Consider the following 22,999-nt stretch of genomic DNA (forward strand, 5'->3'; position numbering starts at 1 on the left):
ACATTTCTGTCTTTATTTCTCAGGGGTCGGCCTTAAAGAGGTTGGCCGCTTTCTCTTGTTGATGGCACCAAGTATTAAGCAGTGTTGAGGACTATAGATGCAGTGCTTTTCCAAGGAAACTTAGTGCAGCAGATGAAAGACATATACTTCATTCCCTTCGAAATCTAAAGATGTTCAGCAGTGGCATCAGCTCAGAACTGACAACAACCAGTGAGATTTTCTACACAGATCTCCTTTTCAGCATATGGTCTTCCTGGAAGAATTACAGCCAAAAAACATATTTTCAACATGGAGATAAGATAAAGTGACTCAACTCTGCATGAAAACATAGGAGCTGGACTGCGGAAAATTTTCAGTTGGTGCTTTGGACTATTGAGCCAAAATGTAAAATATTTGGCTGCAATCGAAGGCCAAAAGGGCTGTAGAGCGGCACAATTATGAGTGTGCGGTTAACAATGAAGCATAGTGGAGGTTCCTTGGAAGTTTGGTGCTGCATTTCAGCAAACAGAGCTGGGGACTTGGTCAAGATTAATTGTGTCCTCTGCTGAGAAATACAAGCAGATACTTAACTATCATGCAGTACCATCAGAGAGGTGTCTAATTGGCTCCAAATTTATTCTGCAGCAGGAGAACGACAAACAATGTCATTAACCCCTTCCTAACATCTTTTGTACATGTACAGCGAGGTACGTTCTTGCAAACCGACGTACATGTATGGCGTGACGATCACATGGGCTCAAGCAGAGTGCCGGCGCAATCAAATGCGGATGTCTGCTCTATATGAGAGCTGACACCCAGCAACAACGCCCACAATCGGTGCTAGCACCGATCGCGTGTGTTTAACTCCCTTTGATGCTGCTGGCAATAGTGACAGTGACAGCGACAGTGATCAACATCACAGAGGGAAAAAGCATAAATAAATCACGTTTGATTCACGTGAAATTCCTCTGTGTTGTGGTATTTACTTATAGCAGATGGTCTCCATTGTGACTCCGGGCTGAAAGATGGCCGAGGGGATTGTGGCCTGTAAGTTCCTTCTCAAAGCAGGAGCTGACATGCCTCTTCCCTGTCTGCGAGATGGTGATCTGATGCCGTGCAGTGCAAAAGCATTGCAGAGTATTAGGTTAGCGATCAGGGCAGGGAAAGTTGCTAAAAAGGTAAAAAAAAAAAGTTTTAAAAATATTAAAAAAAAAAAAGAAAAATTCTGAATCCAATAAATACATATATTTATGTAAAAAACAAGTACACCTATTTGGTATTGACGCGTCCGAAACGACGAATGTAAATAAAAATGGAATAGCTGAAAACCCAATTTTGTCCCGCAAAAAATACGCTGCCATACAGCTCCGTCAACGCAAAAATAAAAATGCTATAGCTCTCAGAATAAAGTAATGCAAAAACATTTTTTTACTATAAAATAGTTTGTGTGTAAAAGTGCTAAAACATAAAAAAAATATAGAAATGTGGTATCGCTGTAATCGTACTGACCTGAAGAATAAAGCTGTCGTAGTAAAAAGGGCAAGAATACACTAACAATGTGCACACCCAAATTAATAAGTTCAATCCCATTGAACCATAACACACGTGACAAAGATTAAAAACAACACCACCCCCGTAACAGGTTTTGATGTAAGCAAATAAATTGTATAAGCAGGGGATTTCACTCAGGGTGAATTTTTTCCTGCGGATTACATAGGGTATGCGAGCATAGATGGTATAGTAATACAGTGCAAATACAGTACTGTATATATAATATTCTGATTCTGCTATATGGCAGCTTCCACAGGATGAACGGCATAAAAAAAAGTTCCTGAATTGCTAGTTTTTGAGCATTTTGCCTCCTAAAAATCAGAATATAAAGCGATCAAAAAATACTATGTGACCAAAAAAAGCACCAATAAAAACATCAACTCTTCCTGCAAAAAACAAGTCCTCACATGAAGGTCGGCAAAGTTATAGAAAATTGATAGCTCTCAAAATATGTCTATGCAAAACCTTTTTGTTTTGCCAAAAAAGAAAAAAAGCGTCTTTTAGTGTGTGATAGCAGCCAAACATAAAAAAACTATATAAATCTGGTATCTCTGTAATCGCACCGACCCGAAGAATAAAGTCGTCTACTCTTATATACTTCACGAGGAACGGTGTAAAAAATAAATAAAACCAGTTCTACACCTGCTGTTGATTTGTTAATTCTGCCTCTCAAAGATCGCAGTAAGGCTCGGCTCACATTTATCCTGCGCTCTGCGCTGAGCACTTAAACCGGGGTTTCCGTGTAAATCTCTGAAATACGTGATTCAGACGGAACCCCCGACAGATTGATGCATTATGGACGTCTTCTTTTTAAGCGTGCACATAAGCGATGTCGACCACAGTTTTGTGCACCTCTGAAAAGGACACCGCTGAACAGAGGCCAGAGAAACTCTGCTGCCTCATTATAGTGAATGGATCCCTCTGGGGTTTCATCTGAATCACATCATTTGGAGATTTAGATGGAAACTCCGATGTATGTGCTTAGTGTAGAATGGTGGATAAGTGTGATCCCAAACGTTATGTAAAATGCTCCCAATTAAAGTTTCAACTCCAAATCAACAAAAAAATCAAATCCCCACTCGGGTCCGTCATCTGTCAATGGAAATATAGGGAGCTTCCACGTTACTGGTAGCACAAAGTCTCTGGAAAAGCACTATTGCTCCTCAGCCCCCCCCAAAAGGAAACTAGCGAATTCTGCACTCCCAAATCCAAATGCCCCCACAGTGTGTCTGAACAGCAGTTAGCATCCATGTTTGCCATTCCTGCAGCAATGAGAGCCTGCTTAATTTACAGGTGCATTTCTCCAGGAGCACGAGCTGGGCACAACATGTATGGGCACTACACTGGCAGATTTGCAATTTTCTCGGCAATATCTTCTGCGGCTTGTTTCTGGCAAATACCCATGGAGTCAAAATAGTCACTACACTTGTAGATAAATTTCCAGACTGTGTGATTTACAAAATGGGGTCACTTGAGGAGGGACTCTTCTGGACTCTTCAAGTTTCTGAAAACTTGAGGCCAAAATAACATTTAGTGAAAAAAATGGTAATTTTCCATTGACTCAGACCAATGTTATAGAATTCTGTGAATCGCTTGAGGGTTAAAAATGCTCACTACACCGCTAGATGAATTCCAAAATGGGGTCACTTGTGGGGGTTTCCACTATTTAAGCACATCAGGGGCTCTGCAAACGTGATATGGCGTTGGCTATTTATTCCAGCCAATTTGCGTTCAAAAGTCAATTAGTGCGCCTTCCCTTCCGAGCCCTGCCGTGCGCCCAAACAGTAGTTTTCCACCACATATGGGGTATCGGTGTGCTCAGGAGAAATTGCACAACAAATTGTATGGTAAATTTTCTCCTGTTACCCTTGTGAAAATAAAATTTGTTCATTTTTTTTCTTCCAGATTACTTTAATTCCTGTGAAGCGCCTAAAGGGTTAATAAACTCCTTGAATGTTGTTTTGAGTACATTAAGGGGTACAGATTTTAGAATGGTGTCACTTTGGGGTATTTTCTGTCATATAGCTCCCCTAAAGTCACTTCAAATGTGATTGTTATAAAATTTTAACCCTTCCAACTTCCCAATTTAAAAAAAAAAAAAAAAAAAAATCTGTTTAAAAACTGATGTAAAGTAGACGTGGGAAATGTTATTTATAAATTATTTTGTACAGTGTGACTAACTGGTTTAAGGATATTAAAATTTAAAGTTTGAAAATTGAGAAATTTACCAAATTTTCACCAAAATTCCAATATTTTGTTGAAAAAGCATCATTGAGTCTGCCTGTGATTCCACGAAGAGACAGAAGGATTTGCGTGTGCTACGTCCACAGATCTTCTGCGGCTAGTGTCCAAGATGTTTGATACAGCCTCGCTGCGGAGTTCTGTGTAGAAGTGTACATATTTGTAAAAAAATAAATTAGAGCTTACATTTTTGAAAGCATTTTGACTTTACTGCATTTTTTTTCCTTTTCCACACCTGCCTAAAACTTTTGCACATAAACGGATATGTAATATAACATGTTTTGTGTTTTTCAGCAAAAACTTAACTTTATTCTCATTGGGTTTGTACATTCTTGTTTAGAAAGGACTTCGTACATTGTGTATGGCCTATAGAAAATTCACTCCAGAAGAGTATCAAGAAATAAACCAAAATCTTCATTCGGCCCGTACTGCATTACATCAAAGAGAAGAACGTCTGACTGATGCTTTTGACCTAATTGAAAGAGACCTGGAGGTACTGGGAGCGACTGGTGTTGAAGACAAGTAAGAACACTTACATGGCAATTATCAAGGATGTGCTTATATATAGCCAGCATCTTCCTGTTATTGATCCAAAATTTTGGCATATGCAGTATGTTGTGTGATCAAAGTCTAAAATAGACAGGTCAGGAACAGACGTAGTTAATATACTGTATCCAGCTAAAGTCCCTTTCCTTTTCTCTGCATAGTTTTCTTTTTTCTTGTTTTTTTACATGTAAAGTTTCTCTTTGGAATCTGCTTCTAGGCTCCAGGATAAGGTCCAGGAAACAATTGAGGCCCTGCGGCTGGCAGGAATAAAAGTGTGGGTGCTGACAGGAGACAAACATGAGACAGCCGTCAGTGTCAGCTTATCCTGTGGACATTTTCACAGAACTATGAATATTTTAGAACTTGTTCAACAAAAATCAGACCATGAATGTGCTGAGCAGCTGCGACAGCTTGACAGGCGGTAAGTGAAAAAACAGCACTTTTAATACTGTTACACTGTGTCTTTTTGGTTGTCTGAAATTATCAATAAATCCTGTGCGTAGGTAAACTGGGTTAGTTTAGAGCAGAAGTGCTTCTCAAAGACTTCTCAGCACTTCTGCACCAGTGATCTGTGGGGGACTTGGCAACACCAATGAATCAAAACATCTGACATGTCCCTTTGATATGTCAAACGTTTACAGAACGTGCAGTTACATTTTTTTTATTTCAATTTAATCTTTCATAGGAAATTAAAATGTGTTTTTTCTCCCATTATTTATTTCTGTCTTAGACTGAAAGAGGATCATGTGATTCAACATGGGCTAGTTGTTGATGGCGCCAGCCTTTCTCTTGCACTCAGGGAACATGAAAAACTATTCATGGAAGTATCTAAAAACTGTTCTGCAGTGCTGTGCTGTCGAATGGCCCCATTGCAAAAAGCAAAGGTATCTTCAATTCTCTCATAAAGCATTTTGTAGGATACAATATTACTTTCAATGTAAATTGATTTACATGTTTATACTGATTCTAGGTAGTAAGGTTATTAAAAATCTCTCCTGAGAAGCCAATCACACTTGCTGTTGGTGATGGGGCAAATGATGTAAGCATGATACAAGAAGCTCATGTTGGCATAGGTGAGTTTGATTTCTTTTGGGCACGTTGCAGTTTAATGAGAATGTTGTATCCTTTTCAATTGTGAATTATATAATTACAGTTTTGGAATATGTAAGTAGCAGATTTGATGCCTGAACAACTTCCTGTTACCTCAAGTGTATATGTACACCGCTGCCTATGCAAATGTATAAGTCAATTGTGATTCATTCTGTTTGTTTTTTCCCCAGGTATAATGGGTAAAGAAGGAAGACAGGCTGTAAGGAACAGCGACTATGCAATTGCAAGATTTAAATTCCTCTCAAAGCTCCTTTTGGTGCATGGTCACTATTACTACATTAGAATAGCGACTCTTGTACAGTACTTTTTTTATAAGGTATGTAGGTTGAGGGCTTTGGTTAGCTTAAATGTACTTAAATGGTACCTGTCACCTCAGAAAACACTATTTACCTGTAGATATAGGGTTATTCTGCAGGTAACTAGTATTCTAGTGCTTCCTAGCCGCTTTACTGAAAGTACGTCTACCTGAAGGAAATGAACAAATTTCCTTCCAGGAGCCATTGGCTTTTAAGTCACGGGAGCGGTCACAGAGCCGCTAAATTCACAGCTCCCAGCACTGCTCACTATACTGTGAGTATTCTGTGTGGTTTGAGTAGCGTCTGTATGCTTGCCCCAGCACTGAAGCAGGTTGCTCCTGGGAGGAAATAAGTTAATTAATTATCCCCTGGTAGCCGCACGTTCAGTAAGATGACCAGGAAGCATTGTAAGGCTCGCTCACATGAGCGTACAACACAGCTAGCACTTGGCCCAATGTTATACTATGGGGCAGTGCAGATCAGCGATTATTTTCTCATGCCGATTCAGCATGAGAGAACAATCGTAGTATGCTGCCAGTGGCTCTGGAATTTGGATCTCACTCACCCATTCGAGTCTATGGGTGCGTGTGAAACATTAGACTGTTCTCATGTCATTCTAGTGCAGTCTGATGTTTCCTGAATAGAGAAGATGGTGAAATAAATGTCTCCGTCTTCCCTGCACCTGTGCTGCAATTAGCTCATTCTCGAGGATCTGATCACAATCCAATATCACTTCGCTCAAACTCGGACAGAGTTTGAGCCGAATGTCACTGGCATAATCGGCCAGATTCTCTCACATACGCTCCTGTTACCATGGCCTAAAGCGATTTACATGCAGATTAACCCTATATCTGCATGTAAATTGAATTTTCCAGGGTGTCAGGTTCCCTTTGCCTATTGTTTAAATCAGGTTTTTATGTCAAAGCTGTTGTTCAGGCAAAAAGAAAAGTTCCTCATGCGTAGATCTGTAAAAAAATAAAATAAGTGATACTTACAGGTACCCACTGGGATCCAGTGCAGGCTGCCTTCTGTACTGTGGTGCACAGGAAGAGGATGCGTGCCTTCCACCAGCAGCAGGACTGCTAAAGTCCACTGTGGTCCTGCTACTGGTGGAGCAGTGGCATCTCTGTCTGTACTGACTATCAGCATGTCTGCAGCACACATTAGGTATCAGAGAGTGTCAGAGTCAAAGAAAACCCGAGGAATCCACTCAATGTAGTATCAGCCAAACCAATTGAAGACAGCGCTTATCAGGAAGTCTCACATATAAATCCTTTATTCTTCCATATAATTATAGGAGCAGACATTTTTCAACCTGTATGGAAAAGACCATACAGGTTGAAACTTCCACAGAGCCGTCTGCACTGTATATAGATGTGTGCCATTAGATGAGTATCTGTTGATAATTCATTTTTTTTAATTTATTTATTTATTTGTATTATTTTTTTACAATTCCAAAGCCTTGGGGAACTTTGCTTTAAGCTCTTAACGCCCAGGAGATTTTCCATTTTTGAAGAGTAACTTTTTTGAAGATTCTCCTTTATGATGACTCTTTGCAGGACAAGTTTCTAGCTTTCAAAGACCACATTCATTTTACCATACAATGTACTGTGAACAGAAAAAAAATTCTACGTAGGATGAAATGGTGAAAAATCTGCAATTCTGGTATAGTTTTTTGGGTTTTGTTTTTCCAGTGTTCATTGTGAGGTAAAAATGACCCAGACACACAAATCCCTAGGTCAGTCTGATTATGATAGCAAACTAGCATAAAAAGAAAAAGTAAAAAAAAAATATATATATATATATATATATATATATATATATATATATATATATATATATTTATTTATTTATTGTAAAAAAAAAATGGCTTATTTCATTTTTACTTTCTGATCTTATTTTTTTAGTCTCCTTAGGGAATATGAACAGGCAACTGCCAGATCACTTGTACTACATATTGCAATACCACATTGCAGTATATAGTGAAACTCTTTAAAGCTCAACATGTGGCTGAACTTCATAGGATTACCAAGATGGCAGCAAAGTTTTTTTTTAATAGACCCCGCCTGCCACCCTCCGTCCCCACAAACAGTGGGTACGGAAAGTATTCAGACCCCTTTACATTTTTCACTCTGTTTCATTGCAGCAATTTGGTAAATTCTAAAAAGTTCATTTTTTTTCTCATTAAAGTACACTCTGCACCCCATCTTGACTGCAAAAACCCAGAAATGTAGAAATGTTTGCACAATTGTTAAAAAAGAAAAACTGAAATATCACATGGTCATAGTATTCAGACCCTTTTCTTAGTATTGAGTAGAAGCACCATTTTGAGCTAGTACAGCCATGAGTCTTCTTGGGAATGATGCAACAAGTTTTTCACACCTGGATTTGGGGATCCTCTGCCATTCTTCCTTGCAGATCCTCTCCAGTTCCGTCAGGTTGGTTGGTGAACGTTGGTGGACAGCCATTTTCAGGTCTCTCCAGAGATGCTCAATTTGGTTTAGGTCTGGGCTCTGGCTGGGCCAGTCAAGAATTGTCACAGAGTTGTTCTGAAGCCACTCACTTTGAAAAACACCCCCATAGCATGATGCTGCCACCACCATGTTTCACTGTTGGGATTGTATTGGGCAGGTGATGAGCAATGCCTGGTTTTCTCCACACATACCGTTTAGAATTATCACCAAAAAGTTCCATCTTCATCTCATCAGACCAGAGAATCTTATTTCTCATAGTCTGGGAGTCCTTCATGTGTTTTTCAGCAAACTCTATGCGGGCTTTCATATGTCTTGCACTGAGGAGAGACTTCCGTCAGAGCCACTCTGCCATAAAGGCCCGTGTGGTGGAGGGCTGCAGTGATAGTTGATGTTGTGGAGCTTTCTCCCATCTCCCTACTGCATCTCTGGAGCTCAGCCATAGTGATTTTGGGGTTCTTCACCTCGCTCACCAAGGCTCTTCTCCCACGATTGCTCTGTTTGGCTGGATGGCCAGGTCTAGGAAGACTTCTGGTGGTCCCAAACTTCTTCCATTTAAGGATTATGGAGGCCACTGTGATCTTAGGAACCTTGAGTAATGCAGACATTCTTTCTCTGAGCTCCTTGGGCAGTTCCTTTGCTCATGATTCTCATTTGGCCTGACATGCACTGTGAGCTGTGAGGTCTTATATAGACAGGTGTGTGCCTTTCCAAATCAAGTTCTATCATTTTGATTAAACACAGCTGGACTCCAATGAAAGAGTAGAACCATCTCAAGGAGGATCACAAGGAAATGGACAGCATGTGACTTAAATATGAGTGTCTGTGCAAAGGGTCTGAATACTTATGACTGTGACATTTCAGTTTTTCTTTATAATTAAATTTGCAAAAATTTCTACATTGCTGCTTTTTTCAGGCAAGATGGGGTGCAGAGTGTACTTTAATGAGAAAAAAAATGAACTTTTTAGAATTTACCAAATTGCTTCAATGAAACAAAGTGAAAACTTTAAAGGGGTCGGAATACTTTCCGTACCCATTGTATTTTATAAAAAAAAAAATTGCAATTTTCACACTGGTTAGACAACATTTCATCATTTTCAATTTTATTGCATGCAGCATTACAATGACACCTTTGTATACAATAAATAACCCATGAAAACCAAAGAAGTGCTGGTACAACGATGACAACGCATTAGTTTGGGTTTTTGGTGGGTTCATCATATGATCTGTTTATTTGTATTATTGCATTTACACCATGTATTTATATTTCATGATGTTTAATTACTTTTACCATGTATACTTTTCTATATACCTGACTATTCCCATATTTCTATGAAATTTGCCTTTCCATATGCCTTCCATTCTTGGAACTTATCGTTATCGTCCTTTACTATGATTAGGTATTCAGGTACTTTTTACGTCTTGTTTTGAATAGGTATTTCTTAACCTTTTTTGATCACCCACCATCCAAATATCTGCATTTGCTATGTTGGATTTTTACCTTTCCCACTCTCTCTTCCCTTATTTTTATTCTAACTAATAGATTTTTATTATTTATATTGAATTATTTCCCAGCACAATTTCTTCTTTGGTTTTCTTTTCTACTTAATGAAAATGGGATATTTACCCTACCATGGGTTATAATCTTTCTTGTTTAAATAACCCAGGATCTACCATTGACAATAGGTAATGTCACAACTAACGTCCGTCACAACTTTTGCCATGCCTATAACGTGTTCAGATAACATTTCTATAGAAATAAATTAGGTCTTAGGCCTTCTGTTTCTGCTGATGTCCCTAAGGAGCACCGGAATTAGCACTCTAATATTGGGTTGATTTGGCCAGTGTGAAATCTGCAAAAAAAAAGTTTTGTAGCCAGTAAATTAAAGAGTAACTATGGTTTTAATTTTTATTTCACACATCATTAGTACACATGAAACGTTGTAATATATCTTATCAGAGAAATCTGCTGCTTTCTCTGCCAGGACTGATGACTTCTCATAAGATTATATATAGAACATTTTTAGTACCAACTGGCATCTCAAATCTCAGTAATGTAAAAATCTGACTTTACCAATTCACATATTTTACTTGTGCATTAGGGACAGCACAGTGGCTCAGTGGTTAGCACTACAGCCTTGCAGCGCTGGAGTCCTGGGTTCAAATCCCACCAAAACAACATCTGCAAGGAGTTTGTATGTTTTCCCCACGTTTGCGTGGGTTTCCTCCAGGTACTCCAGTTTTCTCCCACACTCCAAAGACCTAGAGATGTGGCTCACAATGTAAATTCCTCAGCAGTGATGATGATGTCTGTAAAGTGCTGTGGAAATTAATGTTGTATAAACAAGTGAAATAAAATAAAAAATTGAGAATTTTTAAAATGAATAATTTCCAGGAAGAAAAAGAAGCAGCATTATTACAACATTTGTTGTTTTCATGTGTACTTTTTTTTTGATTTATTAAATAAAATCACTGTTACTCTTTTTTTAAAAAAAAAAGAGAAAAATAATGAAAGAAAGATTTGACATAAAAACCTGATTTTACGCATAAGGTTATTTTCTGCTGAAACATTCCTTCTTAAACGGCCAGTGTGCTCTAGCTGTATCTGTACCAACTGCTGTCAGTGGCAGCTTGGCACCTAAGCCTGCAGAGAAGACCAATCACAGTGGTCCGTTGTCAATTGCTGTGAGTCTGCGCTGACTAACTCAAATATTAGTACTATATGTTTTTTGCGGTACTATATAAGTTTTTCCTAATTTAAATTCCATTTTTAGTACTTTTAGTTAACAGTGTAATTTTTCTCTTTCAGAATGTGTGTTTTATCACGCCACAATTTTTGTATCAGTTCTTATGTTTATTTTCTCAGCAAGTAAGTTCCTTGTTAATATTATTCTAATTTCCAGTTGGCGCTTCCTTAGGTTATGTTCATTCATGTTCAGGGAACGGACTAGAATTAGCCTTCTTGTGCACACATGGTTCATACAAAGCCTCTGTAGAACTTGAATATTTAGGCTTGAAGTCCTATACAGACTGCATAATTTCAGTAGGGGAAGTTTTGCATAGATTTTACTATACAGTATGTATGTGTAGATAAATAGTTATATTTTTAGATAAATATAGATGGATATCTATAGAGATCTAAAGTATATAGATAGATTATACAGCCTAAACACTCTTACGCTAATTATTAAAGTTTATATTAAAGGAAATCTGTCAGTAGGATAAACTCTCCTAAGAAGTCTATATGAACATAAAGGTCATAGCAAGTCTAATAAGCTGATACCTTGATATCTACTATCCAATATCTTCTATAGAAATCCACGTTTTTCTTAATATGTAAATGATCTGTTAAGATCTTTGGGCCTGACAAAGATCTCCCGAGAGTCTTCTTCCAGAGAATATTTTAAATGAAAAGTAGCCTTACCATTGATGGACATGTAATGACTGACAGTCTGCTGTTCTGATCTCGCTGCAGAGCTGTGTTTAATTACAACTAACACAGTGCAGCTTAATTTTGTCTCACTACAAACACATCTGCAGCTCTCCTCTCAAAGTGCTGTTAGCTCTGCTGTAGGGCTGTGCCTGATTACAACTAACACTTCTTTAGTCTTTATCTCATAAGGATACAGTGTAGCGCGAACGGAGTACAACTGAGCTAACCAGAAGAGGTGCAGCTGCAAATGTGTTTGTAATGAGACAAAGCTCAGATAGAAATAAAACTTAGCTTTTATTAGCCATATAAAATATTGCTCCACATGGTGTTAGTCAAAGTGCAGCTGCACAAAGATAAAGACCTACGCGTTTCGACAACAAGTTTAATCGTAGCCTTTTATGTACATGCTGTCTTCGCTGGATCATTTGATATTGTTTTGGATCCTCTCCTAGTTGCTTTGCCTGGATCCCTGTGTGGCAAAGATTGCTCCACACCCCGAACAGGTGAGCTGACTACTTTTCTTGTATTTACACAAAGCTCATCTATGTTATACTATTAGTTGTAATCGCACACCTTTCATTCAAGTCCTTTACGGAACACACTGTTGGCCTGTTGGGACAGGTCAATACAGTCTCTAGACTGTCCTGTCCTTGTTCCACTTCGTTATCAGTAGTCTCTCAGGTGATGATTGACGACCTCTATTATTCCTGGGTCGTTCCTTCCGCCCCATCCAGTGGCGGCAGGTTCTAACCGGTCAGCCTTATTGGATAGGGGGCCATCTTACGTCATTTATCGGTTCAGGGATCCTGTAACAGCCAGGAGAGACTCATTCCTATCAATATATTAGAGCTTAGAGCCGTCCGTCTGGCTCTTCTACATTAGCAACACCTGGTTCTAGGATTGCCCATCAGGATCCAGTCAGACAATGCCCCGGCAGTGGTGTATAACCACAATCAAGGAGGTCAGAGGTGGCAGAGATACTGAAATGGGTTGAGGAGAAGGTTCCTCTGATCTCGTCAGTTCATATACCCGGAGTGGACAACTAGGTGGCAGACTTCTTGAGTCACTAGCAGGTAGCGGCAGAATGGGCTCTTCATCCAGAGGTGTTCGAGCAAATTTGTTGTGGGTGGGGCACACCAGATGGTGATCTGTTGGCATCCAAATTAAACCACAAGATACCAAGATTCGTTGCAAGATCTCAGGAACCTCAGGCAGTCGCAGCCGACGCATTGCCAATTCCCTGGTCCCAGCTCTCCCTTCATTACCCATTTCCTCCACTACCTATTCTGCTTAGACTTCTCAAGAAAGTGAAGACAGAGGGGATTCCAGTTATCCTCATCGCACCAGACTGGCTTCGGAGGGCCTGTTACTCAGATATGATTAACCACCAAGATAAGGTAGTGTTGAGACCTGTTCCGTTCTTTCTCCCAAAGGTGGTTTTGGCTTTCCACCTTGAGGACACCATCTTGACTTCCTTGTGCCTTGCACCTTCCCATCCGATCTAGAAGGCTCTGCACAAATTATATGTTTTCAGAGCTGTACAGTGTTATTTATCAGCCACTGCCCAATTTAGACGGTCTGATTCTTTGTTTGTCATACCAGTCAGCCCTAACAAGGGCCTAGCTGCCTCCGAGGCAACTATTAGAACAGCCATCATTCAGGCGCCACCAGGCATCAGTCCTGCAACTCTATAAAGCAGCTACTTGGTCATCGGTACATACCTTCTCCAAGTTTTACAGGGTCCACACCTGGGGAGGGGGTGGCAGACCATTTTTTTTATTTTGAATATAATAATAGTGTTTGCCTCTAGGTGGCAGCTGACTATTCCATGGTTCTTTATGTTCCCTAGTGAAGACTTATGGTGAGTTCCAAAAATCTTAATTTCTCTGGTATAAGACCTCAGATTGTGGATATCAAGGTATCATTTTATTCAATTTTCTATAATCTACATGCCTTTTATAGACTGCTTAGAAGGGTTGATCCTACTGACATTACATTTAAAGGGAACCTTTAAAGGGGTATTCCCATCTCCAAGATCCTATCCCAATATGTAGCAGGTATAATAATATTAGCAAATATCTCCAATTAGAAATGTAGTATATTTTTTCTGATTTGCTATCTCTCTTTCCTCATGTGCAGGCATCGCAGGACCTTAGGTATCCATGGTTACAACCACTAGCAACTAGCTAACTAACTGTTAGTTTATCAGTGGACGTAACCATGGATACCTAAGGTCCTGCGATGCCTGCACATGAGGAAAGAGAGATAGTAAATCAGAAAAAATATACTACATTTCTAATTGGAGATATTTACACCTACTACATATTGGGAAAAGATCTTGGAGATGCGAATAACCCTTTAATGTTAGCCTGCAGATATGGAGTTAATCTGCAGGTTACTAGCGTTCTGAAGCTGCCCGGTGCTCGCACTGAGAGCTCCGTTGCTGTGAGGAAATTAACTTTATTCCTCCTGGCAGCCTCAGGCTTTCAGTCATATGGGTGGGCCGGTGCGGCTTGAAACACGGCTCAGTGCATAGCTGCGCCGGCCCATCCCTGTGACTGAAAGCCAAAGGCTGCCTGGAGGAATAAAGTTCATTTCCTCACAACAGTTGGGCGCCGGGCATCTTCAGAATGCTATTAACCTGCTGATCAACCCCATATCTGCAGGTTAATAGAAGTTTTTTTACGTGACAGGTTCCCGTTAAGGCTTTAATCTGATGTGTTTTTTGGTAGCCTTTTCTAATCCATGCACGTTACTAGCACAGTTCTAATTTCTTGTTTCCTTTGCAGACACTGTATGACAGTGTGTATCTGACTTTGTACAATATTTGTTTCACTTCTTTACCTATTCTGATGTACAGTCTGTTTGAACAACATGTGCATCCACATGTGTTACACACCAAACCTGGTCTCTATAGGTGAGTAGCTTATTAATAAAACACATTGAAGAATGCTTTACAGTTTAAAGGCTATTTAATGGAAATGTGCTGCTTCTTATATCATTAAGGCTCCATTCACTCATCCGTGTGCTGTCATTGATCCATACATACATCTGTTTTAAAAACTGATCTATGGGACTCAAGGCATGTCCTATTCTTGAACTTTTTTGTCAGTCTGCAGGGGAGTGCTGGATGAGTTTTACATAGTGCAGGTGATATACAACATATGAGAGTTCTTCTGTCTTTGTGTTGTGTCAGACAGCTGTGGTGGACTCCTACTTACTCCAGGCTGGAAGGAGGCAGGGGGAGGAGAGGGGACAGGAATGATGCTGCCTTGTCTTGGAGTGAGATGAGTGCCTGCCTGCAATGGGAGATCTAATCTTTATCTCATGTGCCTGTCAGTAGAGTGATAGATTGTGATTTGGGGGTCAGAAGGGATATCCCTAGGACTTTAGGATGCAGCATTTGGTTGTGTCCAGCTCTCAGAAACTGAAAGCTGCCTGCATGATCAGAGTGCAGTTTCAGAAGCTTACTATAGGTAAGTAGGTAGAGAGAGGCTCCGCTTTTGTCAAGGAAACAACTTACACTGTTCTGCTCCGACAACTTTGTCTAATTGGTCAGAATGCCTGTGTAAATAACAGTGGGTGGGGAAAAAAAACATTAAAGTACATGTATGCTCCCTGTTATTAGACAGGCAAGGTGAATTATTTTTTTATCAACGTACAAATACCTTCTTCCCCACCCCTCCTTAATGTGAATATACTGTTAGCATGTCAGCCACAGATATATCCATAGCAAGGTCATTCACAGATATTCCTCCCCCCCCAATAACACTGCGCATACACAGACCCCCCCCCCCATAACAGTTCATCACCCACAGATCTCCCCTCACCCCTCCCAAAAAAAAGTGTGGTATCTATAGACCCCCCCCCCCCAATAACAGTTCATCATCCACAGATCTCCCCTCACCCCTCCCAAAAAAAAGTGTGGTATCTATAGACCCCCCCCATAACAGATTTTCATCCACATATCTCCCATAATAGTGTGTCATCTACTCTATCAAACTTTGTAGCACTCTTTTGATTTTTTTAACTTTTCTTCCATCAAAACATAGCTGCATCTGAAGGTCAGGTGCATCTTAGTTTGTTTGTTTTTTGCTGCTGTTTTCGTGCAAATTAAAATTAAATGCTGCGTTTTACCCCGTACCAGCAGAAGCTATGAGATTTCAGAAATCTCATGCACACGCTTGTGTTTTTTTGTTTTTTTTTCTGGCTGAATTTGAGCATTGCAGCGAACTCTGCAACACGTCAATTCTGTGAGCTTTTTTTGCAGCGTTTTTCAGCTAAAGAAAGCAACGAGAAAGTAAAAAAAAGCTAAACAAACATTTTGGCTGTGTTTTTCCCCAGTGTTTTTGGTGAATAAAACTAACTTCATTAAACATGCACTGTAGACAAAGTACACTTGTAACCCATATTCAGAAAACTTGCCCATTCTGGGCGATGTATCTGAGCCGCTGTAACCAATTTCAACATTATGAAAAAAGCTCTCCTGGATTAATTTTCCAAAAGCTGCTGCTGGATAAAAGAGGGGTGAGGAGTTACCAAAACTATGGCACTTATACTGCTATTTTGGGGGAATTGCTAAGAAATTCTGTGCCATGCATGCACTGTATAATTGGTGTGGGATTTTGGTGCAGGATCCATGCCAAAATCACATGCCATACAGTGGGTACTGAAAGTATTCAGACCCCTTTAAATTTTTCACTCTGTTTCATTGCAGCCATTTGGTAAATTCTAAAAAGTTCATTTTTTATCATTAAAGTACACTCTGTACCCCATCTTGACTGAAATAAAACAGAAGTGTAGAAATTTTTGCAAATTTATTAAAAAAGAAAAACTGAAATATCACATGGTCATAAGTATTCAGACCCTTTGCTCAGTATTGAGTAGAAGCACCCTTTTGAGCTAGTACGGCCATGAGTCTTCTTGGGAATGATGCAAGTTTTTCACTCCTGAATTTGTGGGATCCTCTGCCATTCTTCCTTGCAGATCCTCTCCAGTTCCGTCAGGTTGGATGGTGAACGTTGGTGGACAGCCATTTTCAGGTCTCTCCAGAGATGCTCAATTGGGGTTAGGTCAGGGCTCTGGCTGGGCCAGTCAAGAATGGTCACCGAGTTGTTCTGAAGCCACTCCTTTGTTATTTTATCTGTGTGCTTAGGGTTATTGTCTTTTTGGAAGGTGAACCTTCGGCCAAGTCTGAGGTCCAAAGCACTCTGGAAGAAGTTTTCATCCAGGATATCTCTGTACTTGGCCGCATTCATGTTTCCTTCAATTGCAACCACTCGTCCTGTCCCTGCAGCTGAAAAACACCCCCATACCATGATGCTGCCACCACCATGTTTCACTGTTGGGATTGTATTGGGCAGGTGATGAGCAGTGCCTGGTTTTCTCCACACATACCGTTTAGAATTATCACCAAAAAGTTCCATCTTCGTCTCATCAGACCAGAGAATCTTATTTCTCATAGTCTGGGAGCACTTCATGTATTTTTGAGCAAACTCTCTGCGGACTTTCATATGTCTTGCACTGAGGAGAGGCTTCCGTCGGGCTACTCTGCCATAGAGGCCCGACTGGTGGAGGGCTGCAGTGATAGTTCACTTTGTGGAACTTTCTCCCATCTCCCTATTGCATCTCTGGAGCTCAGCCACAGTGATCTTGGGGTTCTTCTTTACCTCTCTCACCAAGGCTCTTTTTCCACGATTGCTCAATTTGGCTGGACGGCCAGGTCTAGGAAGATTTCTGGTGGTCCCAAACTTCTTCCATTTAAGGATTATGGAGGCCACTGTAACATAGTAACATAGTTTGTAAAGCCGAATAAAGACTTGCGTCCATCAAGTTCGACCTGTTAGTTCTGTAATTGCTAAAGTTGATCCAGAGGAGGGCAAAAACCCCAAATGATTTGGCCAATCTTCACCTGAGGAAAAATTCCCTCTCGACTCTGAAACCAGCAGTCAGAATAAATCCCTGTATCAACCTACTATTTTATTTTATTTTTAAGTATATGCTGAAATCTGCCTGGTATCTAGAAATGCATCCAGTCCCCGCTTGAACTGGTGTAGTGAATCCGACATTACCGTCTCCTCACTCAGTGAATTCCATATTCTCACTGCTCTTACCGTAAAGAACCCCTTCCTATGCTGGTGCTGAAACCTTTTCTCTTCCAGTCTTAGTGAGTGCCCTCTTGTTACCGTAATATCCCTCCTTTTGAACAAATCCCGGGCAAGATCTCTATACTGTCCCCTAACATATTTGTACACATTTATTATGTCCCCCCTCAACCTTCTCTTTTCCAGGCTGAATAGTTCTAGTTTTGCCAACCTCTCTGGGTATTGCAGTCCCTCCATTCCCTTTATAAATTTTGTTGCCCTCCTTTGTACCTTTTCAAGCTCATTTATATCCTTTCTATATATTGGGGCCCATAACTGAGCACAGTATTCCAAGTGTGGTCTGACCAGTGCTTTGTACAGTGGAAGAACAATGTTCTCATCCTTTGCAGCTATACCTCTTCTGATACATCCCATTACCCTGTTTGCCCTTACAGCAGCGGCCTGACTTTGGGCACTCCAATTTAGTTTGCTATCAATCAAGATGCCCAAGTCCTTCTCCATCTCTGAATTCCCCAATGATTTCCCATTCAGTGAGTACTGGTGACTTCCATTTTTCCTTCCCATATGTATGACCTTACATTTCTCCTCGTTAAACCTCATTTGCCATTTAATGCTCCACCTACCCAGCTTATCCAAATCCCTCTGTAGGTCTGCACTGTCCTCTTTTGCATTAATTGTTTTACATAACTTTGTGTCATCTGCTGTGCTCTTAGGAACCTTGAGTAATGCAGAAATTCTTTTGTAACCTTGGCCAGATCTTTGCCTTGCCACAATTCTGTCTCTGAGCTCCTTGGGCAGCTCCTTTTGAGCTCATGGTTCTCATTTGATCTGACATGCACTGTGAGCTGTGAGGTCTTATATAGACAGGTGTGTGCCTTTCCAAATCAAGTACTATCAGTTTAATTAAACACAGCTGGACTCCAATGAAGGAGTAGAACCATCTCAAGGAGGATTACAAGGAAATGGACAGCATGTGACTTAAATGAGTGTCTGAGCAAAGGGTCTGAATACTTATGACTGTGACATTTCAGTTTTTCTTTTTTAATAAATTTGCAAAAATTTCTACATTGCTGCTTTTTTTTCAGTCAAGATGGGGTGCAGAGTGTACTTTAATGAGAAAAAAAATGAACTTTTTAGAATTTACCAAATGGCTGCAATGAAACAAAGATTGAAACATTTAAAGGGGTCTGAATACTTTCCATACCCACTGTATATGTGATTTCTGTTATATCTAATTGTGTAAAGCATATACATCTTATTCGCTGGGTGATTTTACCTCTGCACGTGGTTATTTAAGACTGTCAACAGAGCAACTTTTCTTCTTCTGGACTGCTCTGACAACGGGTCCCGACTGTCTGTGTTGCTGATTGACAGCCAGCTTCCTGCAGTTATTCACTGGGGAGCCTGCTCTCGATCAGCATGACTTCAGCAGTCACACATGGTCAGCAGAGCAGAGTGGAAGAGAAGCTACTGCTCTGTCGATGCGACCTCAGCGGAAGCCGCAGAATTACACCCAGGAGCCCTCTGTAACAGCTCTGTGCCGACGGATCTGTTCTGACAGAGAAGGCAATTAGTTAGCAACTACCTGCCTGGAAGTTCTTGGGCCTAAAAATGGAAGACTAAACTCCAAAAACAAATTTCAGACTTCATTTTGGGTAATAAGTAGTGTTGAGCGAGTATGTTCTGTTAACCCTTTCGCCGAGTGTGCTCGGGCCGAGCTCCGAGTATTTACAGCGTGCTCGGTGATATGTTTGAATCGTTCCCGTGTGCATGATTTGCGACTGTTCCTCACATGTAATAAAGCTGCCAAACAGTTGCAAATCATGCACACGGGAGCGATTCAACCTTATCACCGAGCAGCTGTAAATACTCGGAGCTCGGCCCGAGCATACTAGGACAGAACATACTCGCTCAACACTAGTAATAAGCCCCCATGAATAGCAAGACAAATTCTAGTCAAACATAAAAGGAATTGTAGTCTTCCCAATCTATATGCATACCAATTACGAATAAGATAAAACAAAGCCAAAATTGGCTAAGAAATAATAAACAAATAGAAACTTCATTAAATAATGATCTTCCATTAGATACTCTTATTATCTCTCCTATTCTTGATTTCTCTCTAAAACCTTCCATTATTACAACATTAGAAGATACAATATTAATATAGAAATCTTTAGTCCAAATTTGAAAATAAAATTTGCAAAATATCCCAGTGGAGATCTTATCAATATCAGTATTGGAAAATGCTCTACCAAATATCTCACTTAAAATTTGGAAACAGGTTGGTATTCGGAACTTTTCCAATTTAGCATAAACAGGGAAAAAATGTATCCATTCTCAGACTCTCTTAGAAAAATACGATATTCCAGACACAGAATTTTTTAATTTCATAGAAGTCCTCAAATACTACTGCAAACAATATCAATTCCTCTTGTCAATCTCAAAATAAATAATAACTATAATAAACAATTCTTATTATCTACTCAATATTTAATATAGAAAATTGGATGAAAGCCTTAAAATATACATATGCTTCAACAACTTGTGCAACGCTGCAAGAGATGCACTGTATACTTCAATCCAAATGATAGCTTACGCCAATTAAACTTGGTAAAATATTCCCTACCCAATCTAATTTATGTTGGAGGGAATGTGGACAGAAGGGAAGCTTAATTCATATTTTCTGGGAATAATGCCCTTTAATTCTTTCTGGATAGAAGTATTTACTTTAATAAATATCACAGGTTTTGATATACCCTTTTCCCCTCAATTACGGTAGCTTTATTTTCTTTAGAAATAGAAAAAACTTCACCCAATATTAGACCTACACTCTTTACTTTTAGCCAAACCCTTATTTCTTCTGATTGGAGACAGACAATCTCTCCATCTAAAACCGATATCCTTGAAAGAATTTCTACTCTTAGCCTGTGCTAATTTGCATCCTATATTAGGACCAATACTTTTCAAAATATTCTGCAAGATGGTACTTTTGGAGTAATGTTTTTCCTCCCAACCCAGGTCACAGCCAAAAGCTCAAGAAAAGACTCTAATCGCCAGACTAAACTCAAATAAAGAAGAATACTAAAAGGAATAAAAACAATTTTTTTTTTTTGCATTCTCAAAATAACTTAATAACTTTTGCTAGAGAAGTATTAATAAGTTCAAACTGTTATATAGAGTGTACAATAATTATCCAGCGAGATTGTGTTAAAAGGGTTGTCCAGTACTTTTAAAAATATGCCAATGTGTTTTAATGATAAATAGAAGCTTCTTTCTAATTACCTCGTGGTGCTGTTTCTGCCTGTGAGTGGCGCAATCGGTGGCCGCTCACAGGCAGCACGTGACCCCCCGCTGACGTCAAGTGAAGAGTGACTCAGCGCTGGGGTCCACACGGTGGCTGCTGGGTTGTGGGCGGGGTTACCCCCGCATCACTCCCAGCATCCACCGCGTGCTTTCCCAATGAATGGGGACAGGGAGAGCACGCGGTGGATGCCGGGTGTGACACACGGGGTAACCCCGCCCACAACCCAGCAGCCACCGGTGGAACGCAGAAGAGGGACCCTCGCGTGCAGCCTGAATTTGTCGAGACGTCAGCGGATGTCAGAGCCGGCTGCCGGCGGGGGGGTCACGTGCTGCCTGTGATAGCGCCACTCACAAGCAGAAACAGCACCAGGAGGTAATTAGAAAGAAGCTTTAATTTATCATTAAAACACATTGGCATATTTTTAAAAGTACTGGACAACCCCTTTAATTGTATTTTTTACTAGATTTCTTTCCCACATTTTCCTTTTTCCATACAATTCTAAATTATGGTTCCCATTTTATTGTTTGTGTTACTTATATGTTTAAAAAAATAAAAAATACTCTTTATAAAAATATGCCAGATTTATCAAACAGCATGAACCAATATTGTAAATCTTATGTGTTTGAAGACTGGCAAGAAGAAATTTTCACTGTGTAATAAATAGCCTATGTTAATGTCACCCAATGGATATGTAACGTTCTTCACATACTTGTCAGAATAATACCATTTTACACCTTAATTGAAAATGTCCACCCATTTAGACTAACCAAGCACAAATTAATCACAAAGTTAGAGAGTCATCATAGCTCTATAGAAATCATGAAAATACATGTAAAAGACTCACAAAATGTCTAAATCCTACAAACGTATGGGGTCATTATTCCACAAGTAAAATCAAACATATTTTATTTAATAGAGAGAAAAAAAAAATAAGGTCCATAGTGAAGACTCAAACAGAAGGGAGAAAAATCATCTGGCTGTAGATTATACTCCATGTAATGTTATGTCATAATCAGCGAGCATACAATGTAAGGCTATGTTCACACTGGGCGTTTTTTCAGCGTTTTTTTTTTCTGCAGCAAAAACTTGATCTCTTGGCAGTAAAGTTTATGCCTCCAAAAAGCAGGTTTTGCTTGATATTTTCTTGGTTTTACTGCACTTTTTTCACTTTCCATTTGTCTCTTTATGCATACTGATGAAGTTCAGTGACAAAAAAAAATTACCTATTCAACTTCATTAGTTTTTGGCACAAAAAGCACTGCATAACTGCTGAAAAAACGCTGAAAGTGACATGCACTATTGTGCAAAAAAACATGCAAATCACAAAATACTGATGACACGAAAACTAATGTGTGTGCATGAGATTTCTGAAATCTCAAACTTTGCTGGTACTGTAAAACGCAGCTGAAAATTAGCATAAAAAAAAAAGAAAAAACGCTTAGTGTGAACAAAGCCTAAGCAATGTGATAATTTAAATGGATAACATACATGTGGAGAGAATCAGTAGGTAAAAAGACAATATTTAAATAATATTTTAATTGATAATGTGTAGAGCGTTTATTAGATGATGGTGGCATCAATGTTGTGATATTTTGTGTTTTCCAGGTACTAAATATGTTTTTAATGCATATTTTCATTATTTCTACAGAGACATTAGCAAAAATGCCCTTCTCGGTTTTAAACCGTTCCTTTACTGGACCTTTCTAGGCTTTGGGCATGCCTTTATTTTGTTTTTTGGGTCATATTTTCTTATGGGTGAAGATGCATCTCTCCTTGGAAATGGTCAGGTATGTGTTAGTTTAGATTGGGAATAGTTGTTAATAATAATAATGTTATTATCACCCCGATTAAAGTGTATTTGAATAACTGGATTAAGAACAAACATTATTTGTAAGCTCTCACACGTGAGGTTTTTGATAGAACAAAAAGTAAGGTAGTATTTTTAATAACATAACATTTGA

General features: G+C 39.5%; 1 protein-coding gene across 6 annotated transcripts in view; it reads left to right on the top strand.

Annotated features, from left to right (window-relative positions):
* ATP11B (ATPase phospholipid transporting 11B (putative)) overlaps positions 1 to 22,999 on the top strand; it is a 158,466-nt gene that overhangs the window by 99,998 nt on the left and 35,469 nt on the right. For all 6 annotated transcript variants that reach the window (XM_073674984.1, XM_073674983.1, XM_073674982.1 and 3 more), the window contains exons 18-25: positions 4,112 to 4,293; positions 4,535 to 4,738; positions 5,048 to 5,201; positions 5,288 to 5,390; positions 5,598 to 5,743; positions 11,004 to 11,063; positions 14,417 to 14,544; positions 22,687 to 22,825. In XM_073674984.1, the coding sequence (XP_073531085.1) occupies positions 4,112 to 4,293; positions 4,535 to 4,738; positions 5,048 to 5,201; positions 5,288 to 5,390; positions 5,598 to 5,743; positions 11,004 to 11,063; positions 14,417 to 14,544; positions 22,687 to 22,825 (1,116 nt within the window). The remainder of the gene's footprint in view (positions 1 to 4,111; positions 4,294 to 4,534; positions 4,739 to 5,047; positions 5,202 to 5,287; positions 5,391 to 5,597; positions 5,744 to 11,003; positions 11,064 to 14,416; positions 14,545 to 22,686; positions 22,826 to 22,999) is intronic.

The sequence above is a fragment of the Phyllobates terribilis genome, unplaced genomic scaffold (assembly GCF_046119375.1).
Source record: "Phyllobates terribilis strain yellow unplaced genomic scaffold, ASM4611937v1 Scaffold_3__8_contigs__length_932513732, whole genome shotgun sequence".
Classification (NCBI taxonomy): domain Eukaryota; kingdom Metazoa; phylum Chordata; class Amphibia; order Anura; family Dendrobatidae; genus Phyllobates; species Phyllobates terribilis.